This window comes from Chrysochloris asiatica, unplaced genomic scaffold (assembly GCF_000296735.1).
Source record: "Chrysochloris asiatica unplaced genomic scaffold, ChrAsi1.0 scaffold00067, whole genome shotgun sequence".
Lineage (NCBI taxonomy): Eukaryota > Metazoa > Chordata > Mammalia > Afrosoricida > Chrysochloridae > Chrysochloris > Chrysochloris asiatica.
In genome coordinates, this window is record NW_006408585.1 from 13683302 (window position 1) to 13696741 (window position 13440).

General features: G+C 34.8%; 1 protein-coding gene across 1 annotated transcript in view; it reads right to left on the reverse strand.

Moving 5' to 3' along the window:
* The window catches only part of KTN1 (kinectin 1 (kinesin receptor)), an 88700-nt gene that overhangs the window by 40847 nt on the left and 34413 nt on the right, over positions 1-13440 (reverse strand). The window contains exons 18-28 of the mRNA XM_006864643.1: positions 10080-10114; positions 9489-9579; positions 8561-8629; positions 7923-7960; positions 7234-7324; positions 7015-7083; positions 5413-5450; positions 4469-4559; positions 4303-4371; positions 3740-3777; positions 1431-1521 (exon numbers count right to left, since the gene is read on the reverse strand). Coding sequence (XP_006864705.1) covers positions 1431-1521; positions 3740-3777; positions 4303-4371; positions 4469-4559; positions 5413-5450; positions 7015-7083; positions 7234-7324; positions 7923-7960; positions 8561-8629; positions 9489-9579; positions 10080-10114 — 720 coding nt within the window. The remainder of the gene's footprint in view (positions 1-1430; positions 1522-3739; positions 3778-4302; positions 4372-4468; positions 4560-5412; positions 5451-7014; positions 7084-7233; positions 7325-7922; positions 7961-8560; positions 8630-9488; positions 9580-10079; positions 10115-13440) is intronic.

The following is a 13440-nucleotide window of genomic DNA, read 5'->3' on the forward strand; positions in this document are numbered from 1 at the left end:
TGAGGTTGGCCCAGGATCAGACAGTGTTTTGTTCTGCTGTGCATAAGGTCGCTATGGGTCGGGACTGACTCGAAGGCATGTAAAAACAACAACAACAACAAACTTTTAAATAAACCTTCTTCAGTGGGAGACCAACTCCCAGAGCATGAAATATGCATATAAAAATAGACAATATTTGGTGTTAGTGTTATCAAGTTGGTTCTGATTCATAGATACCCTGCATATGGTTTCCAAGGAGCAACTGGTGGGTTTGAACTGCCAACTGTGTGGTTATGCAGTCTAGTGCTTATCCTACAGCACCACACTAGGACTGTCTCAGACAATAGGCTCTTACTAAGTGCTGTCAAGTCTGTTCTGACTCATAGTGACCCTATATAGGGTTTCCAAGGTGCAGCTGGTGGTTTGAACCATCGAGCTTGTCGTTATCAGTTCAGTGTTTATCCTACAGTGCCATACCAGGAGTCCAATATGGGTATATACAAAGTCCTTGTCACTTCAAATCAATGTTCTGTAAGTACTTTCAATATGACTATATGAAGGAGATGCTGATTTCTGTCTTAAATTTACGTATCTTTTTTTCCAAACAACTGAAGAACCCATTAGCCCAGAAATTTCACTTCTAGAAAAATATAATACAAGGGGGCTTCGAAAAGTTCATGGAAAAAATATAATTTTTTTTTCTAGAGGCCACTTTACATAGCTATACTTACAAATATATTCAATGTGTGTAAGAATATTCACTGCAGCACTGTTTGCAACTTGAAAAACAACTCTTAGCAATGCTGTTATGTTCTGTCGAATTAGTTCAGACTCATAACAACCCTGTAAGTTTTCCTAGGAGTAGCTAGTGGGTTTGAACCCTGACCTTGAGGTTACCAGTCCAGTGTTTATTCTACAGTACATGTGATTATATGAAAGAGCTAAAAAAAAAAACAACTTATTCACTGAAAAGGGAAGGGACAATCAAAGTACGAAAACCATGTACAGTTACGTATATCCACAGCCCACTGCCATCAAGTCAATTCCAACTCATTAGAGACCCAACAGGACAGACTAGAACTGCCTGCTCAGGTTTCTAAAACTATAAATCTTTACAGAAACCAAGTGCCACATCCTTCTACCATGGAGTGGCTGGTGCATTTGAACTGCTGATTTTTGCTTTGCAACCAAGTGTTTTAACCACTGTTCCACCACGGCTCCTAGTTTAATACTGTATACTTAAAAACCAAGTAAATATTTATATACATAAGCATTATGTGTTGACATATTCTCAAAAGATATACGAACTCAATTTATTTGAGGAACAAAACTCAGCATCTGGATAGGAGGAAGACTCACTTTGTAATGTATTCCCTTCCGTAGTTAAGTGAAAATTTAAAGATACAAATAAAATAATTAACACGTAATGAACTTTATGTAATAGTATTCACCTGTAGCAGCTTTGTTTTGCTTGAAAGATCATGCTCCCTCTCTTTCAGCATAGCTTCCACTCTTTTCATTTCATTTTCCTTTTCTTTTAATCTAGAATTTTTAGAGACCTTATATTTAGTTATGTATATAAAAAGGATAGCCAGCCTCCATAAATAACGCTAAGAAAAACAATGTCTACCAATTCTTTCCCTTCATATACCAACTTAAAAATCTGTTTTAAACAGTATTTCCACAACCAGTAGGCTAAAATTTCTACAGTTTATTTCATACTTAATTTCTCAAGCAATTTAACAAAGAGGAAAATCTAAAATAGGAGTTTTTGCTCCCAAGAACCTTAGCTATAATTAGTTGAGACCCTGAAAATTCTAATATGCCCAGCACTTGTGCTGAAGAACTGCTACATATAATTTAATCTGGTTCTCCCGTACACAACCTAAATATGTCTTAATATATTGTTCTATGTCTAGCCCAAGTAAAGCTCTTGGCATCCGATCCAACAGACCTCTAGCATAACAGGTAACACAATAAAAATGATCTGTTTAGCTATTTCCTCAGTGCAGGAACTCCTATCCCTATCTCCAGTGCCAGGCACAGTTCAAAGGGCATATAACAGGCTCTAAAATATTTGTTGCGCTGAATATTTTTATTTCAACTTAAAGAGTTTCAAGATGCTTACAGGGCTACATGTAAAATGTCAAAAGAGTGCAGAGGGAAGAGTGGAATTAAAGAAAAAAAAAGGTGTCAAAAGAGTGCAGAGGGAAGAGTGGAATTAAAGAAAAAAAAAGGGCAACAGGAATGTGAAGTAGAAGTAAGCCTAAAATTACATACTTCAATGGTTTTATATGCTTCCTATAAATAGATCACAAAGGACGCTCTAACCGTTCTATTGTTAAATGCCGTCGAGTCAGTTCTGACTCATAGTGACCTTGTATAGGGTTTCCAAGATGGCGTTGAACCGCCAACCTTGTGGTTAGCAGTTGAGTGCTGATTCTGCAGTGCCACACCAGAAGGCTTTCTATTAGCAACTGGAAAAAAGAACTTGGCAGTTATACAATGCCCACAAAATAAAAATTAGCCACTTAATGTCAATGACAGATTCTCCCTTGTCTAAATTAAGATACAAGCATTCTGATTCACCAACGCTCAACTTACAGATAACTCCCTTTGCTGTTGTTAAGTGCCATCAAGTCGGTTCTGACCCATTCCGAATAGTGGCTGGTGGGTTTGAACCGCCAAACTTGTGGCTAGAAATCCAGCACTTAACTCATGTTGTGCAAATTTTCCCTCACTTTGAAACAACTGAACCTCTAGTAGCAACAAATTTTCACCACAATCCCTTCACTCGCTGCACATATAGCATTTAAATCAGTAATAAGGCATTTAACTTGTTCTTGCATTTTTTAAAGAGACAAAGCCACTAAAACTCACTGCCACAAGTCTCCTCATAAGGACTCTAAACAAGAACAGTATGCACCTGTTTCAGGCGACCTACAAATTATTGAAGACACAGTTAGAATAAGACCTTATTTTTAACCTGAGACTTGCCTATGTTGACATAACAAATAAGACTTGCCTATGTTGACATAACAAATAGCCTTCTTATCTTCCTTTTACAGACACAGTTTCAGAGAGCTACTGTCTAAAATAAACATCAAGAAAGAATGATAACATCATATCACAGCAAAATCCCTTAAAAGCAATTCAGAAAGAGACCCCATTCACCACTGTAGAGTAATTTAGCTTAGAAGACTTGATCAAACCAGGATAAAGACAATTTCCAAGATGAACATCTACAACAATGACTGACATCTATCATGCTGACCAGATTCAGTATTTTTACTATTCCACAACAGGATATGATACCAAATAATACTTTACCATAAGTTATAATTAGAGAAAGATTCAATATTCAAGATGAAAATCAACATGAAGATTATCTTTCGACTAATTCATAGATGATTATTTTACTCTAAACTACAAAAATAACTTTAATTTGAAATAAATTAACCTTTCTTTATAGTAACTATGCACTTTGCTTTTTTTAAAAAAAACAACAACAAAACAAACATGGGAAAAAAGTAAATTAAAACCAATCTACATATGCAGAAAGAATATTTGAGCAAAAGAATTTGATTTATCCGGAAAGGATAAAGTCTTCAGGTATGTGAAAGCACCTGTTTTATTACACCAAACAGAGATGCAGTCCTACTTTTAAAAAAAGCTAATTAATTTGAAGATACTATTCAAGGCATATTCTGGAAAGTAGTGACAAGTTTTTGTTTCAAATAATGGCTAAAAATATACTTACACAGTCTCAAGTTCTTTAAATTGTGATGCAGAACATGCCTAAGAAACAGATGCACATATTTAATTCTACACCTAAAGGATAAAGTACTACAACATGTATGTATTATTATCAACCAATAAGATAAAAAACAAAACACAATTATCTGGAATAAATTTAAAGACTGGGTTATTTTTAACAAACACACAAAATGAATTTTCTTTATTAAGCTTAAACTATGATATAAAAGATTGCAGATTATCACAACAATTTAACACAGTTAAGATAGAGCTTAAGAATCTATCTGAAAAAATAAGGCTAAAGAAATGTTTCTAGATTCAAGTTGACAAAACAGGCAGTAAGTTTAACTTTTTGAGGATGAAAGTTAGCTTGTCCTAATAGCAACAACAACAAAAAAAACAACTCAGTAATACAACAAAATTTTATGGTAAATAAATTGAGAGAAGATGTTCACTTCTTCACTTTCTAATTTCCTATTGTTATGGTTAGAAGTCTAGTGCTTATCCTTCAGCGCCACACTAGGACCCCCGCATATGTAATACACTAGTAATTTATTTGTACTATACCTCTTGCAAGTTACGCTGTGCTTCCTCCTGAAGATGAGCTTTTAGAGACTTGTTTTCTTCTTGAAGATCCTTAAAAAGAATAGATGTATATTCAAGCATTAAAAAGGTGGGTTTTTTATTTAAAAAAACAACAACAAAAGACTAAACTTTTCTTTTGACTTCTCACCTGTAGCCATCTCCCTCTATTTGCCAGGTCTTGCTCCTTCTCTTCTAAGGCAGCCTTCATGGTATTCATCTGCTCCTCCTTTCCCTTTAATCTGGTAATAAATTTATAAGAAAAATAAATGAAAATGTTAAATGTCCATAAAAACCAAAAATACCAGAGACTGAAAAGGTATATTTTAAGTAGTACTCAGAGCACAAACTAACTAAAATGAACTGTAATTCAATATTGTTTCAGTGCATGAGAAAATGAGGCTTTCTACTTCCTCGAAGATTTAAAGCCTGAAAAACGCTATTGAGAGTGGTTATGAATCAGAATTAACTCAACAGCACTAAACAAAAAATCCTTCATTAAAAATGGTTTCTTTTCTTTTTTTAAGTATAAAAGGCAAAGTTTTAGAGAAATAAATTAAGAAGTATTGAATGACAAAGGCAAACAGTTTTATAAATCACAAGTAAACACCCATGTTTTTGTTGTTAAATGCCTTCAAGTCAGCTCCAACTGATAATGACCCTGTAGTATTAGGTTTCTGAGAAGCACTGGTGAGCTTGAACCACTGACCTTGCACTTCAAATCAACCTCACAGTGCGGCTCATTAACTTGCACTGCCACACCAGGACTGCAAATAAATAACCATAAAATGAATAAATTACAAGTCAATACCAGCTTACTACAGCTGATTTTTGCTGTTGAACATACAGCCAGTTTCACAATGGATATTAACGTGGACACACACTAACATCTTAGTTTGTCATTTTCAGATTACAAATTATGAAAACTAAGATTTCTAAATTTAAAAATAGTAAAATGATGAAAATTTGTTAAGATTTCCTTAAAACCTCTGAGATACACCTTGATAGTCAAATTAAAAGAAGTTCTGATTTTGTAACTGTATTTAACTTGTAGAAAAGAAGTTATTAGAAGAAAATGAGACAAACTGTACTTACACGTTCTGAAGCTCCTGAACTTGTGAAGTGATAGATAACTAAAATATAAAGAATAGAAAGAATAATTTATAATCCTCTCAATTTACCTTATTAAGCTTTATTTCTTTAAAATATGTACACTTCAAATTACAAAGACCCTAATTACATTATTCATGCCACGATGACATGTGTTTTGACTTCACCTCCCTTGACAGTAAGAGTACTGAACGTATAAGGGGGAAGCAGGGCACAAGGAGGAAGGTTTTATATATATTGTTGTTGTTGTTATGTGCCATCGAGTCAGTTCCGACCCATAGCGACCCTGTATAGGGTTTCCGAGGGTGTAAATCTTTACAGGAGTAGAAAGCCTCATCTTTCTCCCGCGGAGCAGCTGGTAGTTTCGAACCGCTGACCTTAAGGTTCGCAGCCCAATTCGTAACCACTACGCTACCAGAGCTCCTTAGCAAGTTTAAATAATGTGACACTTATAAAACTTAAAATTGGAGTACTAACTGTTCACATACATAGCACACTTCAGACCTTTTCCCCATCTCAGTCTCCAAAGCCAATTACTCTTCAATAGTGCCTTTAAATCTCCTCTTAACCTATGTTGTTGTTGTTAAGCGCTGTCGAGTTGGTTCCGACCCATAGCGACCCTGAAACAGGGTTTCCGAGACTGTAAATCTTTACGGGAGCAGAAAGCCTCATCTTTCACCCACGGAGCAGCTGGTAGTTTCAAACTGCTTACCTTGAGGTTCGCAGCCCGATTCATAACCACTCTTCCCAGTTTAGTCCTTCAGACCCTGGCTTAGATGTCAGTTCCTCAGTACAAGCCTTTCCTAAAGGCTTCATTACGTAACGTAGTGGTTACGAATCGGGCTGCAAACCACAAGGTCAGCAGTTCAAAACTACCAGCTGTTCTGCGGGAGAAAGATGAGGCTTTCTGCTCCTGTAAATATTTACAGCCTCGGAAACCCTGTACAGGGTCGCTGTGTTGGAACCGACTCCACGGCACATATCCACCAACCACTATATCTCTTATCATACCATGTTTTGTTCAACACATTATCTTCAGTTACTAATAAATGCTTGATAAAAGGAGGAGCTCAGTAAATATTGCTGAGTGACTCTGGTGGATGAATGAATTCTTCCATGCAATCAAACCATTTTTTTTCAATACCTTTCCAAACTAAATTCACCAAAATGTATCTACTTCCAGAAATCACATCTACTTCTGAAATCAACCCAAAGAAACTTATACTCTGTTCTATAGGCAAAGGCTGATTGATTCATAATCAAAACTTTTTGCTCCATGCAGTTAAATTTAAAAAAAAAGATTTTAACTACCCAAGTGTTTTGTATTGTAAATTGGCAAACTAAAAGCAATTATTATAAGGGAGTATTAATATGAAAAACTTGACTGAAAATAACTTTTCATAATTAAAATTAGAAGATAAATTTAAATATCAATGATATTTTCTCAAATCAGGCAAAAAATACATGACCCAATATACTGACAGTATACTATTAAGTTTTTTTCTGAGTAACAAGGAAAAAACCAAATAGTTCATAAATAACACATACACTAACAAATCTGTCATGCTATGGCTCTGAGATTTTTACCTGTTGAGCCTTTTCAAGGTGGATATTTCCTATTTCTTCTTTTAGAGCCTTTATTTCCTGTTTCAAATCCTTGACAATGACAAAACAGACAAGATTGGACAATGGAAACACATAGAAATTGATATAAGATGCAATGCATAGACAAACACATGAAATCAAATGGTATGAACTAAAGCTGGTAAACAAAAACATAACACACAGTTCCCTCTCTTCCAATACCTGAATGTTTTTTTCCTTATTAGCAACTTTAAGAAGTTCAGCTTCCAGTAGCTCTTCTACAGACTTGATCTTTCCATCTTTCTCATGGATCCTTAAAGAAATATAGAATTAATTTGAATAGTAATCACAAGATTCATCAACAAAGGTACAAAATAGTACCACACAAGCAGGTTTTCCAAATCAATCATTTTAAAAACAGCAACAACATATTTTTCAGATATGAGGGGAAAGGGGGGTACAGGGGAAACACATGTCAAGCTTCCTTTAGCCAGTAGCTGAAGCATACGTACAAGTTGGTGACAGTATTTCAAAAGTACACAGGGAATAAAAGATTTCTCCCCAAACACTGGTAAAAATCAAATTCCATACAGCAATATTGGTTTCTAGGACTCTGAGACTATGACAGAATTTAAACGCTATTACTGCAGAAAAGTTAATAGACATCTTAACAGGATATGTAAGGATCGAATCTCTTTGTATTCAATACAACCTGTTTTAATAGTTTCTCAGAAACTGGAGAATTAAAAACTCAATGTTATAAACTAAGAAAATGCATGGAATTAAGGCATAAAGTTTTGAGGGTATAACTAGCATATATCAGATGTCCCAAAAGCATACACACACTCAGAAAAACAAGATTTATAGACCAAAAGAGAAAGACCAGTTTTTATAATAATATTATCACTTACACTTTCTTAAGTTCTTCAACTAGAGTTGCAAAAGAAACCTGGAAATGGAAGGCATCCTACTTAGTAGCTTGCTCAAAATGTAAATGGGTCAGAAATATAAAAGTATATTATCCTTAAATTTTCCAATACACAAAAATCAAAGTGGGAAAACAAATCTGAGAATTAACTTACTCTTTCTAGATATTTTAATGACATCAAGATAAAAATAATTATCATTTTGAAAGTAAGAAGGTTAAAGTTACTTTTAATAAATGTTGGCCAAAGGAAAAACCATTAGATAGATACCAAAATTATTAAATTAGTACTTCTAACCAGATAAAACAGCCTAACTTCAGGTAGCTTCTTTGATTATAATTTAGTTTTATATTTATATACTCAAGACCTTATGTAGCTATCGTAAGTAATGATGGCAATATACCTAGAAGTACTCTACACAGAGCCTAGTATGCAGTTAATATTCAATAAATTGTAACCTTATTACTAACAGTGAAAACACTAATCATTATGACTAGAACTATTACTGGTAAATTCCACATTGAAATTTGGTGATTACCATATTTCATATGCTTGCATATAATAGGTTTATTCATTGTTTATTACAAAAAGAAGCTGGTTGTAGGATCTACTGTATACATTACCTGATCATTTTGCTTAGCCTTTAAGTCTTGAACTTCCTTTGACAGAGATGAATTTTCTGCTCTTAATGCCTTTTTCAAAGAAACATAAGCACAAAATACCTTGTTGTTGTTTTTTCTTGAAAAAAGAAAAATGACATCTTACTCCTCAAAATACATTAGCTTTTTGTCTTTTTCTTTCTGGAAGTCTCAGAAACCTCACTTCTCCCTGTCTTAAGTTGGTAGGTAACTTCGGAATTTTTACTCTGATTATCCCCAGAAGTATTTCTACTTACAATTTCCATAACCTCAAAAATACATAGTATACCTACTGCCATCAAGTCAATTCCAACTCAGTGACCCTATAGGACAGAACAGAACAGCTCCCTAAGGTTTCTGAAACAGAAAATCTTTTTGGGAGCAGTGTCATCCTTCTCCTACAGAGCAGCTGTTCGATTTGAACTACTGACCTTAGGGTTAATAGCACAATGACACCCCTAAAACTCCACATAGTATACTACTGTCAATTAAGATATATCACTCCTCACATTCAAACATGTCTTCCATTTCTTCTAGCCTGTCCTAACCAAGTTACATAAGGCTAAAGATAATCATAAAATAGAACCACAGTGTTTCCTTTCTTTTGGCTTCTAACACAATTTCATGAATTTCTTATGAAGCAAGCTGACTATAATGGGAGATGAATAAGCATGTATTTACAGAGTGTCACAATGATATCAACCTCATTAAAGCAGCGGATGCTACATTCAACTATTGTGTTTTTTATTTCAAATCAAATATCATATACAAAAAGGTATTTTATATATTATCTAAAATGTAGATAATATTAAGTCTAAAAGTTATGAAAAGTCCTTATACAAATTAAAAAGAACCCGATTTATGTTCACTGAATTAACCACACACAAAAAAACAAATGTACAAAATGAATTACCTTTAATTCATCCTCTTTAGTGGCCACCTGAATAAGTCCAGTTTCAAGTAATTCTTCTACAGTCTTTAACTTGTCATCTTTTTCTTGAATGCTGAAATTATAAATTTTAAACATATGTATTTATGTGGTACTGTGCAGTAAACACTGGAATGGCTAACTGCAAGGTTGGTACTTCAAATCACCAGCCATTCTAGGAAATCTTATATAGGGTTGCTATGAGTTAGGACAACAACATATGAATTATTTTCCACACAAATAATACTATTCAAAAATATTTCATGTGGATCAACTCCTTTTCGTCCATAAGTTCCAATTAAAAATTTAATTATAGAAAAGGGTATTTCCTTTTCAACAATAAATAGTATGTGCTCAACTAATGTATGCTTACAAGTTAGCCTCAACAAGTAAATTATTGCCACACATAACACCCACAAATCATAATAAAATCCCAAATAAATCAATAACATACCACTCTCTTCCATTACAAAGCACAAAGTATATTTTAGGAATCAGGATTAATGTAGCTAATTATTCTCTTAGCTCTAATTTGGTAGAAATTAGTCATTAAAAGAGACAATTGTAAACTCTTACCATTTTTCCATTTGTTCCACATCATCTTTATTAGGCTAAAAAAATAATAATAACAACTTTATCCAGTTTTCATGAGATAAAACTATCTTAGAAAAGTAATTCTGTGAAGATTGTTTCAGGTTTTAATTAGAACCAAATTTTTAGGAAGACAATCCATATTTGAAGACTGCTAATAATTAGAGAATTACTTACTTCACAAACAAAATAAATAAGGAGACAGAAAAAAGCATTTCACACACAGAAAATGATGAATTGTAAAATAAGTCTTATGGATACTTTCATTGGTTACCATAAAGAAAATTTTAACTTGGTAAGAGAATGTGGCTCACTTAAATTAATTCTTCAGCTTTGAAAAAAAAAAAAAAAAAATCAACATTCTCTCTTAATTATGCTAATTTAATTTTTTCCCAATTTGATTATAGTCATTTTCCCCTACCAAATCCAAGTCCTCTGACTTAAGTATTGCTAAAATTAACTTCTTTTCAATGGCTAAATTTTAGGTTTACTTGTACTCATTACTCATCACATGAAGTCCTGACACGGTGCTGTAGGTCAAGCACTGGACTGCTAACCACAAGGTCAGTGGTACAAACTCACAAGACCTCCTTGGAAACCCTAAACAAGATCTCTATGAGCTGGAATCTACTCAACAACAATTCATCCCATACCCTAATTCTTCCTGCCTCTATTCATAAGCACTGCTTTATGAGGGGCAAAGACAGAACATCCTAAATGAGGGGTAGTGTGAGGGGTGTTTCCTGCGTACCAGAAAGGAGACAGGAATTATCAATACATTAAATCAAGTTTATAAACTGTGAAAAATCATGTAATAAGTATTCACTTGTGCCAGTAATCTGTCTAACTGAAACGCTAAACACGCATTCACCCTCAATTATTCTTTACTTGAAAAACTTACCCACACACTTGACCAAGTTCACGATTAATCCCATTGCCTCAAGTCAATTATGACTCAGAGAGACCCTACAAGAACCAGCAGAAATGCCTCCATAGGATTTCTAAGGTTGTAATCTTCATGGACACACACTCTTACAGAGTGGCTAGTGAGCACTTAACCACTGCACCACCAAGACTCCGTACGTTCATGTTTCCAAAAACCTAAACCCATTGCTACTGAGTGGATTCCAACTACTAGTGACCCTATAAGAACAGAGTAGAACTGGCCCATAAGGTTATCAAGGATGTGAATCTTGACAGAAGCGGACAGTCACATCTTTCACATGCGGATCAGCTGGTGAATTCAAGCTGCCAACTTTCAGTCTGCAGCCAAGCTTTTAACCAGTCCATCCCACGGCTCTCTAAGTTCATGATCCAAACCAAAATCCAAATCCACTGCCATGAGTCGACTCTGACTCACAGTGACCTTACATAGGGTTTCTGAGACTGTACATCTTTATAGAGTCTCATGTTTCTCCTTCAGAGCGGCTGGTGGGTTTGAACCACCAATCTTGCAGTTGAGATTAGCAGTTCAACTATCCCACTGACAGCACCACCACGGCATAACTGTTGTTGTGTTAAGTGCCATATAGGGTTTCTGAAGAGTGGCTGGTGGGTTTTAACCACTAACCTTGCAGTTCAAACTGACATTGAAATCGAGTGCTTATCCTACAGTGCCACACATACAAGGGCAAAATTATGCTCCAGTAAACTTTCCTCCATCCCTATGCCTCATACTTTGTATCTGTGTAATATCCTATTAATTCTAATTCTCCGAATATGCCAATTTCACCACACATGGCCTTGAGTTTGAAGTCTATATCCCTTCCTTAGTTATTTGGCAAATTCATGGTCCTTTTTCAAATTCGAGGTTCTCTGCCACTTCCTCTCCATCCTTCCTCTTTCAGTTTGAATTCATTATCTCTTCTTCTAGACCTGTATACATAGTTGAAGACTTTTCTATCTTGCATATCTCTGTCTCCACACTAAAGCATACTCCAGAGGGTAGGAACCAGGTTTCATTCATCTCTATAATCAGCATGTGCTTGGCATATACTAAATTAGTAAAACATTTAATGAACTGAATTTCTTTTAGCAAGCTCACAGTTTAACAAGTACTCTTCTGTCATCAGGGAGCACTGATGGTAAAGTGGGTTAAGTATTGGGTTGCTAACTGCAAGGTAAGGGCATAAAACCCACCGGACTCTGTCTAAGAGAGCTGAGACTGCCTGATCCTGTTGAAATTTACAGCTTTGAAAACCCCAAGGAGCACGTCTACTTTGTCATATGAGGTCACTATGACTCAGAATCAACTTGAGGATGGTGGGGTTTTTTCAACCACCTTATCAAATATTCAACTGCATTAAACTGACACAGCTTAATATTCATGCAACATTTTTATTTTACATTTTATTAGTTTAAAATGTCCAATCCTATGGTTTCCTTCCTGGATGATTTTCAAAGCTATGTTTTATCTGTATTATACAATCATAAATTATTCTGTGATACAATCAGAAAACAGAGCAAAGAAAAGAAACTTCTTATTCTGGCAGTTTTTACTTAATCATCTTGACTACTGAATCTTAAAAATCTACTGGAACAAGAAAAACAGCACTGTTCCCTCGATATAAAGACAGGATGTTCAAAAAGTAAGACACCTCAAATCCAACCATCCCCTGTTCCCACCAAAAAGTTTTACTTGATTCTGAGCAAATGAGATCTTAAGAAACTGGTTTGTTTATATTCTTGACTATTCACAGGCCTACATCCAAATGGAGCCTTCCCTTCTTTAGTGCATAAGCAGGCTACCTTACCTGGTGTCTACTGGTTTTCTGCTTCCTACACCTGAAGAAACAACAACTTGGTACCATTACTGGTTTCTGCTTCAGTACACTTAATCTTTTCCTCCAGGATAAAAACAAAAATCCATGGGCAAAAGGACTGAATGTTTTACATAACTTAACTGTTCATCTCTCAACTGTCACTTGGAATTCTGATGCTGGATAGGAAGAGGTTAAAGAAAGGGGGAAATGAAACTAAATTATACTGATCTTTACTTTTTTCACTAGTGCCAACACTAAAAATGATAGAAAAAAGCAAAAGATGTATGTTCTTAGGTCTGAGAAGATGAAAGAAATATTAGCAAAAAACTAAAAACATATGATAAGTCACAGCTTTCCAAATTATTTAAAGGGGGTGGAAGGAGTAATGCTTTCAGAACAAGACTAACAATTCTAAGAATTATCCAATAGCAGATCTTAAAAATGGTATCACAAAATAATAATACCAATAATTTTTATCCTATAAAATTCTTCTTTTAAAAAGACTCGAAAATGTGCCAGTAAAATTTTATTTGATGAACTGTATTAACTATTCTTCCTTCTTACCAAATATCCATGACATACTG